Genomic DNA, 23572 nt, shown 5'->3' with positions numbered 1-23572 from the left:
AAAGTGGTCTAGTTTCATTCTTCTGCATGTAGCTGTCCAGTTTTCCCAGCATCACTTATTGAAGAGATTGTCTTTTCCCCCATTGTATATTCTTGCCTCTTTGGCATAGATTAACTGACAATATAAGCATAAGTTTATTTCTGGACTCTTCTGTTCCATTGATCATTTATATCTATTTTTGTGCTGGTACCATATTGCTTTGATTTCTACAGCTTTGTAGTATATATCTTGAAGTCTGGAATTATGATACCTTCAGCTTTGTTCTTCTTTCTTAAGACTGCTTTGGCCTATTCAGGGTTCCATAAAAATTTCCGTATTATTTGTTCTAGTTCTATGAAAAATAATGTTGGTATTTTGGCTATCATTATTTGTAATACTTTGTCTTTTCACCTTTATACTAGAGTTAAAGGTAGTTTACACACCATTACAGTATTAAAATATTCTAAACTTGACTATATACTTTACCAATGTGTTTTACACCTTCATATGTTTTCACGTTAACTAATACCCTTTTCAGCTTCAAAAACACCCTGCAGCATTGCTTATAAAATGTATCTAGTGCAGATTAACTCCCTCAGGTTTTATCTTTCTGGGAAAGTCTTTATTTCTCCTTCATATATGAAAGATAACTTCGACAGATACAGTATTCTTGGTTGGCAGGTTTTTTTTTTTTCTTTCAGCACTATAAATACATCATCTCATTTACTCCTGGCTTGTTAGGCTTCTGCTGTGAAACTGCTGATAGCTTTATGGAGTTTCCCTTCTATGCAACTACTCTCTTTATGTTGCTACTTTCAAATTTTTCTCTTTGTTTTTAACTTTTAACAGTTTGATATAACACGTCTTGAAGAAGTCTTCTTTAGGTTGAACTGTTTAGAGAGCTTTGAGCTTCATGAACCTGGATGTCCATATCTCTCCCCAGGTTTGGGAAGTTTTTAGCCATTACTCTAAATTAGTTTTCTACCCTAACTCTCTCTCCTCTCCTTCTGGGACTACCACAAGGCATTTACTAGTTCAAGAGGATGATTCCATAAACCCTGTAGACTGCGTTCATTCCTTTTCATTCCTTCTTTTTCTTTTTTTTTTTTTCTCTCTTCTGGCTGGATATTTTCAAGTAACTTATTGTTGGGTTCACAGATTTTTTCTTCTGTTTGACCAAGTCTGTTATTAACACTATCAATTACAGTTTTCATTTTGTTTACTGTATTCTTCAGCTCCAGAATTTGGTTCTTTTATTTTTTCAGTTCTATCTCTTTGTAGAACTTCCTTTTTTGTTCATCTGTTCTTTTCCTAATTTCATTATCCATCTATGCTCTATAGTAGCTGCTGAGCTTCCTTTAACATAATTATGTTCTTTTTTTCTTTTTCTTTTAGGAAAAAAAAGAAAATAATTATGTTAAATTCCCTTTCAAGCAATTTATAGATCTCCATTTCTTTCAGGATAGTAAATTGAAAACTAATGTGTTTCTTTGGTGGTGTAATATTTCCTTAATTTTTCTTATTCCTTGAAGTTTTGCATTTCTGTCTTTTATTCAAAGAACTTATCTTCTCTAGTCTTTGCTGAAGGACTTCAGGAGACAAATGCCTTTACTAGTTAGTGCAAGAATAAATTATGAAGCTCTCTCAGACCTTTTCTATGCATGCTCCTGCTCCACATCTCTTACTCCTGATTTAGTGAGAATTCCTAAAGATGCCTTCTCTTGATCTCACAAAGCCAGGCCAGGTGATCCCTGGGAAAAACCCTGAAATGCTCAAGTTGTTTGTCTTCTCCTGATCCTACAGAGATTATCTGTACTTCCGCAGAACTGTGAGCCATATGTAAAGGCTTGCAAACGCACCATCCATGGGCACAAATAGTCTCCTGATTTGTTCATTTTGGCCACTCTGACTGGCGTGAGGTGATATCTGAGTGTGGTTTTGATTTGTATTTCCCTGATGAGGAGTGATGTTGAGCACCTTTTCATGTGCCTGTTGGCCATCCGAAAGTCTTCTTTAGAGAAGTGTCTATTCATGTTTTCTGCCCATTTCTTCACTGGGTTATTTGTTTTTCAGGTGTGGAGTTTGGTGAGCTCTTTATAGATTTTGGATACTAGCCCTTTGTCCGATATGTCATTTGCAAATATCTTTTCCCATTCCATTCATTGCCTTTTAATTTTGTTGGTTGTTTCCTTTGCTCTGCAAAAGCTTTTTATCTTCATAAAGTCCCAGTAATTCATTTTTGCTTTTAGTTCCCTTGCCTTTGGGGATGTGTCAAGTAAGAAATTGCTGTGGCTGAGGTCAGAGAGGTCTTTTCCTGCTTTCTCCTCTAAGGTTTTGATGGTTTCCTGTCTCACATTCAGGTCCTTTATCCATTTTGAGTTTATTTTTGTGAATGGTGTGAGAAAGTGGTCTAGTTTCAACCTTCTGCATGTTGCTGTCCAGTTCTCCCAGCACCAGTTGTTAAAGAGACTGTCTTTTTTCCATTGGATATTCTTTCTTGCTTTGTCAAAGATGAGTTGGCCATACGTTTGTGGGTCTAGTTCTGGGGTTTCTATTCTATTCCACTGGTCTATGTGTCTGTTTTTATGCCAATACCATGCTGTCTTGATGATTACAGCTTTGTAGTAGAGGCTAAAGTCTGGGATTGTGATGCCTCCTGCTTTGGTCTTCTTCTTCAAAATTACTTTGGCTATTCGGGGCCTTTTGTGGTTCCATATGAATTTTAGGATTGCTTGTTCTAGTTTCGAGAAGAATGCTGGTGCAATTTTGATTGGGATTGCATTGAATGTGTACATAGCTTTGGGTAGTATTGACATTTTGACAATATTTATTCTTCCAATCCATGAGCAGGGAATGTCTTTCCATTTCTTTAAATCTTCTTCAATTACCTGCATAAGCTTTCTATACTTTTCAGCATACAGATCTGTTACATCTTTGGTTAGATTTATTCCTAGGTATTTTATGCTTCTTGGTGCAATTGTGAATGGGATCAGTTTCTTTATTTGTCTTTCTGTTGCTTCATTGTTAGTGTATAAGAATGCAACTGATTTCAGTACATTGATTTTGTATCCTGCAACTTTGCTGAATTCATGTATCAGTTCTAGCAGACTTTTGGTGGAGTCTGTCGGATTTTCCATGTATAGTATCATGTCATCTGCAAAAAGTGAAAGCTTGACTTCATCTTTGCCAATTTTGATGCCTTTGATTTCCTTTTGTTGTCTGATTGCTGATGCTAGAACTTCCAACACTATGTTAAACAACAGCGGTGAGAGTGGGCATCCCTGTCGTGTTCCTGATCTCAGGGAAAAGGCTCTCAGTTTTTCCCCGTTGAGGATGATGTTAGCTGTGGGCTTTTCATAAATGGCTTTTATGATGTTTAAGTATGTTCCTTCTATCCCGACTTTCTCGAGGGTTTTTATTAAGAAAGGGTGCTGAATTTTGTCAAAGGCCTTTTCTGCATTGATTGACAGGATCATATGGTTCTTATCTTTTCTTTTATTAATGTGATGTATCCCGTTGATTGATTTGCGAATGTTGAACCAGCCCTGCATCCCAGGAATGAATCCCACTTGATCATGGTGAATAATTCTTTTTATATGCTGTTGAATTCGATTTGCTAGTATCTTATTGAGAATTTTTGCATCCATATTCATCAGGGATATTGGCCTGTAGTTCTCTTTTTTTACTGGGTCTCTGTCTGGTTTAGGAATCAAAGTAATACTGGCTTCATAGAATGAGTCTGGAAGTTTTCCTTCCCTTTCTATTTCTTGGAAAAGCTTGAGAAGGATAGGTATTATCTCTGCTTTAAACGTCTGGTAGAACTCCCCTGGGAAGCCATCTGGTCCTGGACTCTTATTTGTTGGGAGATTTTTGATAACCAATTCAATTTCTTCGCTGGTTATGGGTCTGTTCAAGCTTTCTATTTCCTCCTGATTGAGTTTTGGAAGAGTGTGGGTGTTTAGGAATTTGTCCATTTCTTCCAGGTTGTCCAATTTGTTGGCATATAATTTTTCATAGTATTCCCTGATAATTGTTTGTATCTCTGAGGGATTGGTTGTAATCATTCCATTTTCATTCATGATTTTATCTATTTGGGTCATCTCCCTTTTCTTTTTGAGAAGCCTGGCTAGAGGTTTGTCAATTTTGTTTATTTTTTTCAAAAAACCAACTCTTGGTTTCGTTGATCTGCTCTACAGTTTTTTTAGATTCTATATCGTTTATTTCTGCTCTGATCTTTATTATTTCTCTTCTTCTGCTGGGTTTAGGCTGCCTTTGCTGTTCTGCTTCTATTTCCTTTAGATGTGCTGTTAGATTTTGTATTTGGGATTTTTCTTGTTTCTTGAGATAGGCCTGGATTGCAATGTATTTTCCTCTCAGGACTGCCTTTGCTGCATCCCAAAGCGTTTGGATTGTTGTATTTTCATTTTCGTTTGTTTCCATATATTTTTTTATTTCTTCTCTAATTGCCTGGTTGACCCACTCATTCTTAGGTAGGGTGTTCTTTTTTTTTTTTTTTAATATATAAAATTTATTGTCAAATTGGTTTCCATACAACACCCAGTGCTCATCCCAAAAGGTGCCCTCCTCAATACCCATCACCCACCCTCCCCTCCCTCCCACCACCCATCAACCCTCAGTTTGTTCTCAGTTCTTAACAGTCTCTTATGCTTTGGCTCTCTCCCACTCTAACCTCTCTTTTTTTTTTTTTTTCTTCCCCTCAAGGTAGGGTGTTCTTTAACCTCCATGCTTTTGGAGGTTTTCCAGACTTTTTCCTGTGGTTGATTTCAAGCTTCATAGCATTGTCGTCTGAAAGTATGCATGGTATAATTTCAATTCTTGTATACTTATGAAGGGCTGTTTTGTGACCCAGTATATGATCTATCTTGGAGAATGTTCCATGTGCATTCGAGAAGAAAGTATATTCTGTTGCTCTGGGATGCAGAGTTCTAAATATATCTGTCAAGTCCATCTGATCCAATGTATCATTCAGGGCCCTTGTTTCTTTATTGACCGTGTGTCTAGATGATCTATCCATTTCTGTAAGTGGAGTGTTAAAGTCCCCTGCAATTACCACATTCTTATCAATAAGGTTGCTTATGTTTATGAGTAATTGTTTTATATATTTGGGGGCTCCCGTATTCGGTGCATAGACATTTATAACTGTTAGCTCTTCCTGATGGATAGACCCTGTAATAATTATTATAATGCCCTTCTTCATCTCTTGTTACAGCCTTTAATTTAAAGTCTAGTTTGTGTGATATAAGTATGGCTAGTCCAGCTTTCTTTTGGCTTCCAGTAGCATGATAAATAGTTCTCCGTCCCCTCACTCTCAATCTAAAGGTGTCCTCAGGTCTAAAATGAGTCTCTTGTAGACAGCAAATAGATGGGTCTTGTTTTTTTATCCATTCTGATACCCTATGTCTTTTGGTTGGTGCATTTATTCCATTTACATTCAGTGTTATTATAAAAAGGTACGGGTTTAGAGTCATTGTGATGTCTGTATGTTTTATGCTTGTAGCGATGTCTCTGGTACTTTGTCTCACAGGATCCCCCTTAGGATCTCTTGTAGGGCTGGTTTAGTGGTGACAAATTCCTTCAGTTTTTGTTTGTTTGGGAAGACCTTTATCTCTCCTTCTATTCTAGTATATGTGCTGCCGAAGCGAGCACTATCTCTCCTTCTATTCTAAATGACAGACTTGCTGGATAAAGGATTCTCGGCTGCATATTTTTTCTGTTCAACACATTGAAGATATCGTGCCAATCCTTTCTGGACTGCCAAGTTTCAAAAGAGAGATCAGTCACGAGTCTTATAGGTCTCCCTTTATATGTGAGGGCACGTTTATCCCTTGCTGCTTTCAGAATTTTCTCTTTATCCTTGTATTTTGCCAGTTTCACTATGATATGTCGTGCAGAAGATCGATTCAAGTTACGTCTGAAGGGAGTTCTCTGTGCCTCTTGGACTTCAGTGCCTTTTTCCTTCCCCAGTTGAGGGAAGTTCTCAGCTATTATTTCTTCAAGTACCCCTTCAGCACCTTTCCCTCTCTCTTCCTCCTCTGGGATACCAATAATGTGTATATTATTTCTTTTTAGTGTATCACTTAGTTCTCTAATTTTCCCCTCATACTCCTGGACTCTTTTATCTCTCTTTTTCTCAGCTTCCTCTTTTTCCATAATTTTATCTTCTAGTTCACCTATTCTCTCCTCTGCCTCTTCAATCCGAGCCGTGGTCGTTTCCATTTTATTTTGCATGTCGTTTAAAGCATTTTTCATCTCCTCCTGACTGTTCCTTAGTCCCTTGATCTCTGTAGCGAGAGATTCTCTGCTGTCCTCTATACTGTTTTCAAGCCCAGTGATTAATTTTATGACTATTATTCTAAATTCACTTTCTGTTATATTATTTAAATCCTATTTGATCAGTTCATTAGCTGTTGTTATTTCCTGGAGATTCTTCTGAGGGGAATTCTTCCGTTTGGTCATTCTGGATAGTCCTGGAGTGGTGCGGACCTGCAGGGCACTTCCCCTGTGCTGTGGTGTATGACAGGAGTTGGTGGGCGGGGCCGTGGTCAGACCGGATGTCTGTCCCCAGCCCACCACTGGGGCCACAGTCAGACTGGTGTGTGCCTTCTCTTCCCCTCTGCTAGGGGCGGGATTCACTGTGGGGTGGCGTGGCCCGTCTGGGCTACTTGCACACTGCCCAGCTTGTGGTGCTGGAGATCTGGTGTATTAGCTGGGGTGGGTAGGCAAGGTACACAAGGGCAGGAGGGGCAGGCTTAGCTCGCTTCTCCTTAGGTGATCCACTTCAGGAGGGGCCCTGTGGCAGCGGGAGGGAGTCAGACCCGCTGCCGGAGGGATGGCTCCGCAGAAGCACAGCGTTGGGTGTTTGCGTGGAGCAAGCAAGTTCCCTTTGGGATTTTGGCTGGGGGATGGGCGAGGGAGATGGTGCTAGCTAGCACCTTTGTTCCCCTCCAAACTGAACTCTGTCATCCCGGGGCTCAGCAACTCTCCCTCCCTTTGTCCTCCAGCCTTCCCGCTTTCCAAGCAGAGCTGTTAACTTATGACCTCCCAGATGCTAAGTCCCTCTTGCTTTCGGAACACACTCCATCAGCCCCTCTACTTTTGCAAGTCAGACTCGGGGCTCTGCTTGGCCGGCAGGCTGCCCCTCCGCCCTGGCTCCCTCCCGCCAGTCTGTGCAGCACGCACCGCCTCTCCGCCCTTCCTACCCTCTTGTGGGCCTCTCTGTCTGAGCTTGGCTCCGGAGACTCCATTCTGCTAGTCTTCTGCTGGTTTCCTGGGTTATTTAGGCAGTTGTAGGTGGAATCTAAGTGATCAGCAGGACGCGCGGTGAGCCCAGGGTCCTCCTACTCCGCCATCTTCTGCCGGTCTCTGTTCTCAGTTTTTAAGAGTCTCTTATGCTTTGCTTCTGTCCCACTCTAACCTCTTTTTTTTCCTTCCCCTCCGCAATGGGTTCCTGTTAAGTTTCTCAGGATCCACATAAGAGTGAAAACACATGGCATCTGTCTTTCTCTGTATGGCTTATTTCCCTTAGCATCACACTCTCCAGTTCCATCCACATTGCTACAAAGGGCCATATTTCATTCTTTCTCATTGCCACGTTGTACTCCATTGTGTATATATACCACAGTTTCTTTATCCATTCATCAGTTGATGGGCATTTAGGCTCTTTCCGTAATTTGGCTATTGTTGAGAGTGCTACTATATACATTGGGCAAGTGCCCCTAGGCATCAGTACTCCTGTATCCCTTGGGTAAATTCCTAGCAGTGCTACTGCTGGGTCATAGGGTAGGTCTATTTTTAATTTTCTGAGGAACCTCCACACTGTTTTCCAGAGTGGCTGCACCAGTTTGCATTCCCACCAACAGTGCAAGAGGGTTCCCGTTTCTCCACATCCTCTCCAGCATCTATAGTCTCCTGATTTGTTCATTTTGGCCACTCTGACTGGCGTGAGGTGATATCTGAGTGTGGTTTTGATTTGTATTTCCCTGATAAGGAGCGACGTTGAGCATCTTTTCATGTGCCTGTTGGCCATCTGGATGTCTTCTTTAGAGAAGTGTCTATTCATGTTTTCTGCCCATTTCTTCACTGGGTTATTTGTGTTTTGGGTGTGGAGTTTGGTGAGCTCTTTATAGATTTTGGATACTAGCCCTTTGTCCGATATGTCATTTGCAAATATCTTTTCCCATACCGTTCATTGCCTTTTAGTTTTGTTCATTGTTTCCTTTGCTCTGCAGAAGCTTTTTATCTTCATGAGTTCCCAGTAGTTCATTTTTGCTTTTAATTCCCTTGCCTTTGGGGATGTGTCAAGTAAGAAATTGCTGTGGCTGAGGTCAGAGAGGTCTTTTCCTGTCTTCTCCTCTAGGGTTTTGATGGTTCCCTGTCTCACATTCAGGTCCTTTATCCATTTTGAGTTTATTTTTGTGAATGGTGTGAGAAAGTGGTCTAGTTTCAACCTTCTGCATGTTGCTGTCCAGTTCTCCCAGCACCAGTTGTTAAAGAGACTGTCTTTTTTCCATTGGATATTCTTTCTTGCTTTGTCAAAGATGAGTTGGCCATACGTTTGTGGGTCTAGTTCTGGGGTTTCTATTCTATTCCATTGGTCTATGTGTCTGTTTTTGTGCCAATACCATGCTGTCTTGATGATTACAGCTTTGTAGTAGAGGCTAAAGTCTGGGATTGTGATGCCTCCTGCTTTGGTCTTCTTCTTCAAAATTACTTTGGCTATTCGGGGCCTTTTGTGGTTCCATATGAATTTTAGGTTTGCTTGTTCTAGCTTCAAGAAGAATGCTGGTGCAATTTTGATTGGGATTTCATTGTGTGTAGATAGCCTGGGTAGTAATGACATTTTGAAAATATTTATTCTTCCAACCCATGAGCACAGAATGTTTTTCCATTTCTTTATATCCTCTTCAAATTCCTTCATAAGCTTTCCATAGTTTTCAACATATAGATCTTTTACATCTTTGGTTAGATTTATTCCTAGGTATTTTATGCTTCTTGGTGCAATTGTGAATGGGATCAGTTTCTTTGTCTTTCTGTTGCTTCATTTTAGTGTATAAGTGCCACTCTCTTGTTAATGTGAGTCTCAGAAAGAGTAACAGATGGATGGAAAACAGTATAAAACTGCAAGAGTGGCACCCAGAAGAGACTGTACATTAAGTAAGTTCTACATTCCAGATTTAGTGAACCATTCTAGCTTCTCTCCTTTCTGAAAACTGGGACACTAGCTTTTCCTTTCCTTCTGTGAGCTACCTTAGATCCTTCCAATAACGTAAGGAAAATTGTTTTAATTTGTATTTCTAGGTTATCTAGTCTTTTTTAAGTATGACTATGGATAAGAAGTATGTCCTATGGCTTGCCATCAGAAAACTACTATATTAGTTATCAAATTGTTAAAGTCTCTAACTTACTCATTTACCCATCATGTTTACTAAGTGTCTGCTACATGTCAGGCACTGAGCTAAAGATGAAGACACACAGGTAAGAATAATCTAAGTACAATAGAACACTGGCACAAAGAAAGAAGTGATAAACATTCTTTGACAGATGTCCAACAATCTATAAATTAACTTTGTTAGCATCTTGCCTATATATCCATAGGGATATTAAATGAGGTTGTCATATGCTTTGCAGAAACCAAAACACATTATATCCAATGCACTGGCATGGCTTAGTCATGGTGAATGTGTGACTCTTATCAACCACATTCTTTCTTTTTTTTTTTTTTTTTAGTTTATTTTTTTAATTTACATTCAAGTTAGTTATCACATAGTACAACAATGATTTCAGGACTAGATTCCTTAATGCCTCTTACCCATTTAGCCCATCCCCCTCCCACAACCCCTCCAGTAACCCTCTGTTTGTTCTCCATATTTAACAGTCTCTTAGGTTTTGTCCTCCTCCCTGTTTTTAAATTATTTTTGCTTTCCTTCTCTTATGTTCATGTTTTGTCTCTTAAAGTCCTCATATGAGTGAAGTCATATATTTGTCTTCCTCAGACTGACTAATTTCGCTTAGAATAATACCCTCTTGTTCAACCACATTCTTTCTTAAATGGTGAAAAACCATCTGTTCAAACTGAAGCATGTCTCAAACATTAAACTAACTTACATACTCCTGAATATTTTTAAGGTAAAATGTTACTAACAAAACAAATACTTAAATAGGGACTTAATTATCTTATTCTGAGCAAAGAGAGTATGAATTTCAACTCAGAATTTAATACAGCCTTAGAGTGTGTGTATACACATACATTTCTCTCTACCTTAAGCATTTAGGAAACATTCACATAGAAGTTGCAGTTTTCCCATCAGCAAGTTACTAGGCTTTGCCTGTTTTCTCTAGTAGTATAAATAAGTTTTGTTACAGAATTATATGTGTTTTTAAAAATCAAAAATATAAAGAAGTAATAATGAACATAATATACCAAAAGACTACTTATTCATATTCAATAAGCACTGTTGCATAGCCAACTCTTGAGAAATTTTGCTGTGAGAAAACAAAGTAATGAGTTCAAGAAGTTGTAAGCTGATGAAAATTATCTAGTAAAGAGGGAAAATGGAACATTTAGAAAAAATACTGCAAAAAGGAATTTCTTTAAAAATCAGTTCTGATGTTCATCTCTAATGAAGACAGAAGTTATTTCAGTAACTATACAAACAAAAATAAAAGTTCCAGAGAAAAGAAATGTTATACATTAGTACTTAAATTGATGCTGTTCTCATGTGTTCCTTACAGCACACATGTATTTTCCTATGTGCAATCTCCCACACACACTCAACCCACTTTGAAACCACACTCATTAAACCAGACTAAAGAGGCAAATCCAAAAAATAATATGAACATGAATAATCCCTTAAACAGAACATAAGAGGAGTATGTCATTCGCCTACCTGTAATACCTTGTGCATCCCTCCTAAAATAAATTTAGGAATCTAGGGTCAAATTTATAACCTTCTTTTCAAGTAAACTATTTTTCTTTTTTTTTTTTTTTTTGAGAACATTTTACTTTTTTATTTTTTTTTATTTTTATTTTTTTAATATATGAAATTTACTGTCAAATTGGTTTCCATACAACACCCAGTGCTCATCCCAAAAGGTGCCCTCCTCAATACCCATCACCCACCCTGCCCTCCCTCCCAACCCCCAACAACCCTCAGTTTCTTCTCAGTTTTTAACAGTCTCTTATGCTTTGGCTCTCTCCCACTCTAACCTTTTTTTTTTTTTTTCCTTCCCCTCCCCCATGGGTTTCTGTTAAGTTTCTCAGGATCCACATAAGAGTGAAACCATATGGTATCTGTCTTTCTCTGTATGGCTTATTTCACTTAGCATCACACTCTCCAGTGCCATCCATGTTGCTACAAAAGGCCATATTTCATTTTTTCTCATTGCCACGTAGTATTCCATTGTGTATATAAACCACAATTTCTTTATCCATTCATCAGTTGATGGACATTTAGGCTCTTTTCATAATTTGGCTATTGTTGAGAGTGCTGCTATAAACATTGGGGTACAAGTGCCCCTATGCATCAGTACTCCTGTATCCCTTGGGTAAATTCCTAGCAGTGCTATTGCTGGGTCATAGGGTAGGTCTATTTTTAATTTTCTGAGGAACCTCCACACTGCTTTCCAGAGCGGCTGCACCAATTTGCATTCCCACCAACAGTGCAAGAGGGTTCCCGTTTCTCCACATCCTCTCCAGCATCTATAGTCTCCTGATTTGTTCATTTTGGCCACTCTGACTGGCGTGAGGTGATATCTGAGTGTGGTTTTGATTTGTATTTCCCTGATAAGGAGCGACGTTGAGCATCTTTTCATGTGCCTGTTGGCCATCTGGATGTCTTCTTTAGAGAAGTGTCTATTCATGTTTTCTGCCCATTTCTTCACTGGGTTATTTGTTTTTCGGGTGTGGAGTTTGATGAGCTCTTTATAGATTTTGGATACTAGCCCTTTGTCCGATATGTCATTTGCAAATATCTTTTCCCATTCCGTTGGTTGCCTTTTAGTTTTGTCGGTTGTTTCCTTTGCTGTGCAGAAGCTTTTTATCTTCATAAGGTCCCAGTAATTCACTTTTGCTTTTAATTCCCTTGCCTTTGGGGATGTGCCGAGTAAGAGATTGCTACGGCTGAGGTCAGAGAGGTCTTTTCCTGCTTTCTCCTCTAAGGTTTTGATGGTTTCCTGTCTCACATTCAGGTCCTTTATCCATTTTGAGTTTATTTTTGTGAATGGTGTGAGAAAGTGGTCTAGTTTCAACCTTCTGCATGTTGCTGTCCAGTTCTCCCAGCACCAGTTGTTAAAGAGACTGTCTTTTTTCCATTGGATGTTCTTTCCTGCCTTGTCAAAGATTAGTTGGCCATACATTTGTGGGTCTAGTTCTGGGGTTTCTATTCTATTCCATTGGTCTATGTGTCTGTTTTTATGCCAATACCATGCTGTCTTGATGATTACAGCTTTGTAGTAGAGGCTAAAGTCTGGGATTGTGATGCCTCCTGCTTTGGTCTTCTTCTTCAAAATTACTTTGGCTATTCGGGGCCTTTTGTGGTTCCATATGAATTTTAGGATTGCTTGTTCTAGTTTCGAGAAGAATGCTGGTGCAATTTTGATTGGGATTGCATTGAATGTGTACATAGCTTTGGGTAGTATTGACATTTTGACAATATTTATTCTTCCAATCCATGAGCAGGGAATGTCTTTCCATTTCTTTATATCTTCTTCAATTACCTGCATAAGCTTTCTATAGTTTTCAGCATACAGATCTGTTACATCTTTGGTTAGATTTATTCCTAGGTATTTTATGCTTCTTGGTGCAATTGTGAATGGGATCAGTTTCTTCATTTGTCTTTCTGTTGCTTCATTGTTAGTGTATAAGAATGCAACTGATTTCAGTACATTGATTTTGTATCCTGCAACTTTGCTGAATTCATGTATCAGTTCTAGCAGACTTTTGGTGGAGTCTGTCGGATTTTCCATGTATAGTATCATGTCATCTGCAAAAAGTGAAAGCTTGACTTCATCTTTGCCAATTTTGATGCCTTTGATTTCCTTTTGTTGTCTGATTGCTGATGCTAGAACTTCCAACACTATGTTAAACAACAGCGGTGAGAGTGGGCATCCCTGTCGTGTTCCTGATCTCAGGGAAAAGGCTCTCAGTTTTTCCCCGTTGAGGATGATGTTAGCTGTGGGCTTTTCATAAATGGCTTTTATGATGTTTAAGTATGTTCCTTCTATCCCGACTTTCTCGAGGGTTTTTATTAAGAAAGGGTGCTGAATTTTGTCAAAGGCCTTTTCTGCATTGATTGACAGGATCATATGGTTCTTATCTTTTCTTTTATTAATGTGATGTATCCCGTTGATTGATTTGCGAATGTTGAACCAGCCCTGCATCCCAGGAATGAATCCCACTTGATCATGGTGAATAATTCTTTTTATATGCTGTTGAATTCGATTTGCTAGTATCTTATTGAGAATTGTTGCATCCATATTCATCAGGGATATTGGCCTGTAGTTCTTTTTTTGTACTGGGTCTCTGGTTTAGGAATCAAAGTAATACTGGCTTCATAGAATGGGTCTGGAAGTTTTCCTTCCCTTTCTATTTCTTGGAAAAGCTTGAGAAGGATAGGTATTATCTCTGCTTCAAGTAAACTATTTTTCAAGTAAACTAAAGTTTGGTTAGTAATCAGTAAAACCGACAACTCCTAAAACTACAGAAGTTGGCTATTCCTAATTTAAATCATGCCACTAACTTCCCACAACTTAAAATAAAAAATATTTACAAGTGTTTCATAATGTAATGGTGTTATATGAATGTGCCAAAGTGTCTCTTGTATACTGGACCCTGTATTATTTACCTCTTCACAGCAAGAGAGCACCATTAGCTCACAGCCCACCAGTGCCAAAATTTTACATCCAACTGCTTCTAATATAACCCAAATAAGCATATTTTTAGCCATTTAGAGCCTGTCATTTTACATTAATAAAGCTGCACTCAATAACTGCTAGCCACAGTTTAGACCCACCCTGGGCTATAAAAGATCATAAGCCGCTGCTATTCTATGGTGATCTTTGACTCAGAGATTTCCCATCATGCAGCTAAGTAACATAATCTAGATACACAAGTCCCTTCTCTCCCAGGGGTTCCTGTGCCCTCTTCCTGTTATAGGTATGGCCCTGCGCTGCCAGGAGGTCTCCAGCTGTTAGGGACTTACCTTTACAACCCGTCAAAGTTCTGCCTAAATAAAGCTCATAGTATGTTCCTTCCATCTTGTAGCCATATCTTTTTTCTTATCAGCCCTAAAATCTTCAAATTTACTACAAATTTACTATCTTCAAATATACAAATGTATATTTTTTTCAGTGAAACTTTACAAAAACTGGTGGATCATTTTAAGAATGAGAAAACCCAGATGTGAAGAAAAACTTTAAAAGCTAACTGAAAACTATGTAAATTTTAAAAGTCCCCACAAGAAAATTTCCATAGCCTATTGAAGTAATTTCATTCCCTGTCAACCAAATAAAAAACAAAAACAAAAGCACTTCAGCAAAAATCGTACAAGTTTTCCAAGAAGCAGATGATATATCCTAAGAAGCATTGAGAGCACAGGGTCATCTTTTCCACAGGTATGGCAGGATACAATGAAGAAGGCACATGATAGAAACACAATGCACGTTCACTGATTGAAGCCTTTGTTCTCAGCTACTATTTACTAAGGTAGAGCCCCAAGCCCTGGTCTTGCTAATCATATCATGAGCTGGGAGGACCTGCAGGAGAAATATGATTGTTTTAATCCACAATACCACCTACGTAGTATTGCAATCTAAAATGCTTACGCTGAGTCTAACCAGGAAAAAAACATTTATTTATTTGTTTGTTTATTTATTTATTTAATATGAAATTTATTGTCAAATTGGTTTCTATACAACAACCAGTGCTCATCCCAACACGTGCCCTCCTCAATGCCCATCACCCACTTAGGAAAAAACATTTAGGCAAATACAAACTGAGGGACATTTTGCAAAACAACTGACCTGGGCATTTCTATGGTGCTCTTTGACCCAGAGATTTTATGTAAACATCATAAAAGGAAAAAAGAACACACTTATCAAAAATAGAAAGGACCCAAATAAATAAATCACATGTGAGAGAGGAGAAATCACAACCAACACCAGAGAAATACAAACAATTATGAGAATATTATGAAAAATTATATGTCAACAAACCAGAAAATCTGGAAGAAATGGATATAAAATCCTAGAAACGTATAAACTACCAAAACTGAAACAAGAAGAAATAGAAAACTTGAACAGATTGATATCTAGAAAAAAAAACTGAATCAGTAATCAAACATCTCCAAACAAACAAAAGTCCAGGGCCAGATGACTTCACAGAGGGATTCTACCAAACATTTAAAGACGAGTTAATACCTATTCCTCTCAAACTGTTCCAAAAAATACAAATGGAAGGAAAACTCCCAAACTCATTCCATGAGGCCAGCATTACCAATTCCAAACCAGATAAAGACAACACTGAAAAAGAGACTTTTTGCAACAAAATATTAGCAAACTGAATCCAACAGTACATTAAAAGAACCATTCACCATGATCAAGTGGGATTTACTCCTGGTTTGCCAGGGTGGTTCAATATTCGCAAATCAAGCAACTTGATACAAATTGAGCATGATACACTGAGCATGGAGTCTGAAGATTCTCTCCATCTCTATCTCCCTCCTTCCCCCCCTCTCTCCCTCCCTCTTTCTCTCTCCCTCTGTCCCTCTCCCCTGCTAATGTTCTCTAACATAACATAACATAACATAACATAACATAACATAACATGAAATAAAACAGATAAGAACCATATGATCCTCTCAAGATGCAGAAAAAGCACTTGACAAAGTACAACATCCATTCATGATAAAGACCCTCAACAAAGTAGGTTTAGCGGGAACATATCTGAACATAATAAAGGCCATATATGAAAAACCCACAGCTAATATCATGTTCAATGGGGAAAAACTGAAAGCTTTTCCTCTAGGGTCAGGAACAAGAAAGGGATGTCCATTCTCACCACTGTTATTTAACACAGTACTGGAAGTCCTAGCCTCAGAAATCAGACAACAAAAAGAAATAATAGGCATCCAAATTGGCAAAGAAGTCAAACTTTCACTATGTATAGATGACATGATACTCTATATAGAAAACTCAAAAGACACCACCAAAAAACTGCTGGAACTGATACACAAATTCAGTAAAATCTCAGGATACAAAATGAATATACAAAAATCTGTCTCATTTCTATACACCAGTTATGAAGATTTAAATTTTTTTTTCATTTCAGTATAGTTGACACAGAATGTTACATTAGTTTCAGGTGAACTACATAGTGATTCAATTTCTCTATGTATTACACTATGCTCACCACAAGTGTAGCTATCATCTGTCACCAAAGAACACTATTACAAAAGCATTGACTATATTCTTTATGCTGTACCTTTTTCCCCCATGACTTATTCATCTCATAACTGAAAGCCTGACAGTACTTAATTTTTTGACTCCTAGACCATACCCCCACCAAAAAAAGCAATCAAACAAAAACAGCTATAAAGGACATTCTTGGGAAAATTAGGGATATTTGAATATGAACTAGATATATTATATCTATATTATAGTACTAGTATCAATGGTAAATTTCTTGAGTATAATAATTATATTGTGATCATGTTAAAGAATGTCCTTTTTCTTAGAAGACACATACTCAAATATTTAACAGTAAAGTATTAGAATGTCTAAAACTTACTCTCATGTTAAAAGCAAGGCTGGGGAGAGAACGTGAGCTTAATATGGCAAAATGCTCGTAACTACTAAATTCAGGGGAAAGGATATAGGTGTTATTTATATTATTCTTGTAATCTGTGTATAGATTTGAAATTTTTCAAAATAAAAAATTAGGTAAGAAGAGTCTGGTGATTTTTTAAAAAGGATTACATAGAAGAATTATCCCAAAACCAAATTATGTTGCCATCTGCCCTTCAGTTATGGTTATAAGAGTGTTAAGTCTTTGGCCCATGAGTCTTTCCTGTATTCTACTTCCTCTTCTTTCATTCTCTCTCAAATTTCTTCTTATTGGGTTTTCATTCTTACTAGTCTACCCCAACCACTCCTAACTAGATCTTCAATCTTATTCAACAACACCAGACATATTTGATTAGTCCATCCTCTAAATACTTTCTTTGCTTGGTCTCCAAGACACTACTGTTTCATTTCTCTACGTACCTCACTGGGCACAACTTTTTAGATTCTTCTGATTCTCTTCTTCACTTTATCTTTAAACATTACAGTTCCCCAGTATTCTGTCTTCACCTCACTTCTCCATCTACAGAAATTCCTTTACTGTTCTCATCCAGCCCGTAGTTTTAAATACCATTTGAATGCTGATGACTTCCAAATCTATGTTTGAAGTGCCAAACTCTCCTCAGAACTCCACATTCATAGTCAACTGCTTACCTAATATCTCCACTTGAGTCTAAGAGTCATTTTAAACTTAACATGTCCAAAACTGAATCCTTTGATTTCCTCCCCAAAATATATCCCTTCCCAAGCTTCCACATTTCTGTGAATGGCAACCACATCTCCAGGGTTATTAAGACAAAAAACCCTGAAGTCATCTTCAATTCCTTTTTTGTCTACTCTACATGCTCAACAAATACTGTCAGCTCTAACTTCAAAATATATGGCACCTTACCACTTCTCATCACACCAGGGAACATGTGAATCCAAGCTATCATTCTGTCTTCCATGGACCTCTATAGTATTCTACCAAGTCTCCTTGCTTCTGACCTTTTCCCACTATAGTTCTAGTTTCAACAAAGCAGCCCAGAATAACACTTTTAAAATTAAATAAAAATATGTCCCTTCTCTTTCTGAAAGTTTTTAGTGACTTCCAGGATCATTCAATAAAAGATAACATCCCTGACATAGCCTACAAGGCCCTACAATATTTATTCCTTTGCTGCCACTCTGGACTCATCTCCTTTTACTGACATCACCTTCACACACTGTAGTCAAACTGTCTACCTTACTCTACCTGAACAAAAAAGGCACATTTTGCACATAAATGATTAGAGTAGAGATAAAGCTCATGGATTAAGGGCTTGGAATAGGAGTCAGAGAAGAATGATGAAGGGAGGCCCAAGAGGAAGAATGGAACAAGAATAGCCATAGAAATTAAGGAAGAAAAAGGATACCAAAAAGAGATATATCATCAATGTAATATTTATAAGAGTGGGGGAGAAAAAATGATAAAGGAGAATTAACTCATAACAGGGAACAGAGTAAAAATACCACGTATAAAAAAAATGGGAAATCACATTAACATATTATACTGGCTATTTCTGAATGACAGTATTCTTCTAACATCCCTTGTTTTCAGATGTTTATGCTTTGTTATGGCTAGACTATTTCACTTTTGCCCTATATATCTTTAGTTTGGTCCTTTATCCAAGGGCATAGCCCTTATTTACAGGGTATGTTCCTTTAGCAATCTCAACAGAAAGTCCAAAATACTTTACCAAGGCCCCTATAACTTGCCAGTCCTTGAACTCTAATATTTTTTTCACCAATATTAAGTGGCTGGTGAAGTCTATTCAGTTTGCTAGCTGTACTCTCTAAGATTCCTCAACTCTTACATAGCTCAAAAGAAGCTAGAACTAACTCAATTACTTAAGGGGAATTTGCAAACAGATTAAGACCCTAATTCTCTGAGGTTCTCTTCTCTCCAGGTTTTAACCTCTTACTTTCCAATCTCCCTGAGAGTTCCAAACTCCAGCCTGTTTCCTCATCCCTGAAAGACTACCACTTTCTGTTTGGAATCTGCTCCACCAGTTAACAGCAAACTGAAAAATTCTCTGTGGAAAAAAAGCCAAAATAAACATGAACTCTTCCTTTATGAATCCCTTCCTTCAAGGATCAAAATTCCCCAAGATCCTCCATACATTTTAAAGAGAGAAAGAGAGAGACTGACAGAAAGAGACCAAGAAACAGATACTTAACTATAGAGAATTAACTGATGGTTAGGGGAGGTGGATGCGGGGAGGGGTCAAATAGGTGACGGGGATTAAGGAGGGCACTTGTGATGAATCACTACATTCTACACCTGCAACTAACATTACACTATATGTTAACTAACTGGAATTTAAATAAAAACTTGGGGGAAAAAAGATCCTCCCTACATTGATTGCTCTTCAGCACCTAAAGACAATTTTTTTAATACTTTCTTCAGATTTCAGAAATATTATTTAGGACCACCACACTGTGGGAGGTTTGCCTACTGAATTGATTCTACGTAGCTTTCTAAAATTTACATCAAAAAACCGATTTCTCTGCTTCCTTAGAGAAAGTGTGCTTCCAACAAATATGGCTGCTCTGACTCCTAAAAACTGAGAACAAACTGAGGGTTTATGGGGGGTGGGAGGAAGGGGTGGGTGGGTGATGGGTATTGAGGGCACCTGTTGGGATGAGCACTAGCTGTTGTATGGAAAACAATTTGACAATAAATTTCATAATAAAAAAATTTTTAAAAAAAGAAATCAAACCAATTCTCTTACACATTAAAAAAAAACAAAAACCAAATATGGCTGCTCTGTATAATTCTTTAAGCCATATCTCCTTTGCCTTCCAGAAACAAACTGAATCAAGGTAGAGATTTTTCTGCTAACAAAGTGGTCCTCAATTTCCTTTACAACTATTATAAACAGGGAACATTGCTCTTGGATTTAAGATGAGTCCCTGGTTATCAATCAGGAAGTGTATTATTTTGCTAGCATTTTCTAAGGTACTCTATTTCTAGATCCCTAAACATTCTATCTCCTTGTCTCATCTCACTTCCATGCAGTTTCTGTCAATTTCAGCTCTTATCAGTCTTATTACCGAACTAAGTGTTATAAATCAGGGGCATTATTTTTGAATTTTGTATTTTTGCATTATATTTTGCATTTTGAGGTGAGCTATTCACATTCGGAAATTATTATTCACATTATTAGTACTTTCAGAAATATATGCCTTCCTGGTCCAGGTCTAGACACTCTCTCTTCCTTTTTCCACACAACTTCTATACAGTCTTGATGCTTTTGGCAGTCTTTCCTATAAATTTGAGATAGACTATTTGTTGCAAACTTTCACTAAAAGAGGATTTTCAAGTTTCCTTTCTCTATATCTGTTTGTCTTTGATATTTTATAAAAGAAGAAGAAGAATAAAAAAAAGGTATGCTGATCATGCATTCATATCAGAATCTTCTTACAGGCTTACTATTCCTCAATAACAAATTTTATTTTAGAATGCATACCAGTCACCTAATAATACCTCTCATCTCTAAATCCACCCTTCTAGGCACTGACTCTGAGGCTGGGATTTGCCAACTTTGCCTCACAAGCTCCTCTGTCTACTGGGGGCACCTGAAAGATACTGGGGAAAAGGAGACAAGAAGAAGTGTTTCTTGCTGTTCCTATACACAGTTCCCAACCAGAGAAAATAGGTCCCAGCCTCCAGTTGTTATTGGCATTCCCAGAAACAGCCTCACTGCCCTTCTTCATATATACCAGCAACAGCCATGTGATGTTCTTACTCCTCAGATGTTTGAGCTCCGGTATCTCAAGACCCATCTTCCCAGATCCTGAGTTCTAGTATCCCCAGCCCATTATCTTTTGTATCCCCAGCCTACACAGTATAGACTTCTTTCTGAAGTTATTATTTTTGGTTACATCAGTATTTCCTCTTTTTTTTCATTTTCAAACATGTATGTAAACAATAACCCATATTAAATTCTACCTTGTAAAGCGACTCATAAGTTCTTGTTTCCTGATTAAGCCCTCACTAAACTCTGATGCTTACTCAACCTCTGTTCAAAAGCATTATTTCTAGTACCAAAAGCTATCACACTTATATAGTACCTTAAATTTTATATTTTAGAATGATAAATTCTGGAAAATAAAATCACAATTTTATAATAACACATATTTATTATTTTTAAAATTAGAGCACGACAGTAAAGAATTTCTAAGTCACTCACAATGTGAATGTGCAAAAACAACAAATGTTAACACTTTGATGTATTTACATCTTGCTCTCTTCTATTCAGAGATTGTACTTGTTATCCTATCAGAACCTATTCTCAAAGTAATAAATAAATTATTAAAAACATACTGCATGCATTATGTTTTTAGAAAATTCACAACCCAGGTTACCTTTCAGGTACAGAAGAAAAGATATTAAAGTTGTCAGTATTTTAAGAAATAATTATATTCTCAGAATTACATATTACATTATATATGATAAAGCAAACTTATTTTTGGCAGGAAAACATGTTAATAGCATATTTTATACTACAAACCAAAATGAAAAAAAGCCTTCCTCCACAATCTATAAAAATTATGAATAAATTTAGTAAGGCCAACTACTCACCCCCTATTACTGACAATTGCCTTTTTCAAGTGAATATAATTTACAGGAAAGATACCCTGTAAAAGAGAAAAGATTTCCCATTAGAAAAAGCAATTTCTGATTAACATCACATATATACTAAAATAGCAGCCAGATTTCAGCATGGAAATCAACAATACAGTAGAGCTCTTAACATAGCAACCACTTTGCATATTAAGAATGCAAAATTGCACGAACTATACACATTAGATAGGAATTTCATTGTCATTTGCACTCAGAGTCTATCTTCAGGTGAAAACTGTGATCTTAAGCAACAACCAAAAAGATTATTTTAAGTTACAGATTGGAAATATTCCACCTAATCACTCTCAGGATATAGACTTATATACAAAGCTTGGCATGTATCTACAAAACTATCCCCTAACCAACAACTTATACATTACCCAGCTCTGAGCTAGAGAAACAATTCTCAGACTCTGACAAACATTTATATTCACCAGAATGAACCAATTTGGAAGTTTCCATAAATATTTCTTTTTACTCTTTCTAAATAGTTTCCATTTTGATATTTGCCATCATTTGATTTCAATTCCTAAGGTACAAAAAGATGTATTGTTTTAAAAAAAATTAAGTTTTGCAATCAGTGTTTCGTTATTTTTCCCTGATGTATGAAACCCTTCAAATACAACACAAATGGTCTCAATTCTTTTATATATACTCTTTGGCCCACATCACTACCAAAAATAAATCTATACCACACAAGGCCATCAGCAACTAGACTACAGTAATTCACTTTATAGTTTTCAGTATACAGATATTTCACCTCCTTGGTTAAATTTATTCCTAACCATCTGCTTGTTTTCAATCCTATTTTGAATAGCACTGTTGGCTGTATTTCTTTTTCAAATATTTCATTGTTAGAGAGTAAGAAACACAACTAAATTCTGTGTGTTAATTTTATATCCTGCAATTTTACTGAATTTGCTGATTAGTTTCAACAGGTTTTTGGTGGAGTCTTTAGGATTTTCTACATATATCAAATCATTTGCAAACAAATACAATTTTACTTCTTCCTTTCTGATTTAGATGCCTTCTGTTTCCTTTTCTCACCTGACTGTTCTGGCTAGGACTTCCAGTACTATGTTGAACAGGAGTGGTGAAAATGAGGATTCTTGTCTTGTTTCTCATCTTAGAGGAAAAACTTTCATTTCAAACCCGTTTACCACTGAGTATGACATTAGCTGTGGGTTTGTCATATGACGGCCTTTTTTATGTTGAGATATGTTCCTTCTAAACCCCCTTTTCTGAGAATTCTATTCATGAAAGGATTTTGTATTTTGTCAAAATGGTTTTTCTGCACCTACTGAAATGATTACATGATTTTTATCTTTCATTCTATCAATGAGGTGTATCACATTAATTAGTTTGATAATGTTGAACCATCCTTTCATTCCTTGGATAAATCCCATTTTATCGTGGCATATAAACCTTTAAATGTACTATTAAATTTGGATTGTTAAAATTTTTTGAGAATTTTTGCATCTGTATTCATCAGGGATACTGTCTTTGGTTTTCTTTTTCATCTAGCATTCTTATCTGGCTTGGGTATCAGGGTATTACTGGCCTCATGAACTGAGCCTGGAAGTGTTTCCTCCTCTTCAATTTTCTGGAAGAGTTAGAGAAGAATTGGTATTAATTTTTTAAAGTTTGGTAGAATTCACCAGTAAAGTCATCAGGTCCTGAACTTTCTTTGTTGGAAGAATTTGATTGCTGATGCAATCTCCTTACTCATTACTGGATCATTAATATTTTTTTTTATTTTTTCCTGATTTATCCTTAGTAGGTTACATGTTTCTAGGAATTCATCCATTTCCTCTATATTATCCAATTTGTTGGCAAATAATTGTTCATGGCATTCTCTTATAATCCCTTGTATTTCTGTGGTTTTTTTTTTTTTTTTTTTTTTTGGTGAGAGAGAGAGGGCAAGCAAGGGAGGGCAGAGGGGTAGAGGGGGAGAGAGAATCTTTAAGGTTTTTAAAATATTTATTTGGGGGAGCGCACAAGCGGGGGAGGGGCAGAGAGAGGATCTAAAGCAGCTTCTGCGCTGACAGGCCAACAGTAGCAAGCCTAATGCAGGACTCGAACTAATGA

At 37.3% G+C, this 23572-nt stretch overlaps 1 protein-coding gene across 14 annotated transcripts in view; it reads right to left on the bottom strand.

The window, feature by feature from the left end:
* DOCK3 (dedicator of cytokinesis 3) overlaps positions 1-23572 on the bottom strand; it is a 600629-nt gene that overhangs the window by 393684 nt on the left and 183373 nt on the right. For all 14 annotated transcript variants that reach the window (XM_019416991.2, XM_019416982.2, XM_019416983.2 and 11 more), the window contains one exon: positions 21443-21498. In XM_019416991.2, the coding sequence (XP_019272536.1) occupies positions 21443-21498 (56 nt within the window). The remainder of the gene's footprint in view (positions 1-21442; positions 21499-23572) is intronic.

Source organism: Panthera pardus, unplaced genomic scaffold (assembly GCF_024362965.1).
Source record: "Panthera pardus isolate Hobbes unplaced genomic scaffold, ASM2436296v1 HiC_scaffold_8, whole genome shotgun sequence".
NCBI lineage: Eukaryota > Metazoa > Chordata > Mammalia > Carnivora > Felidae > Panthera > Panthera pardus.
This window is presented reverse-complemented; position numbering and strand designations above follow the sequence as displayed.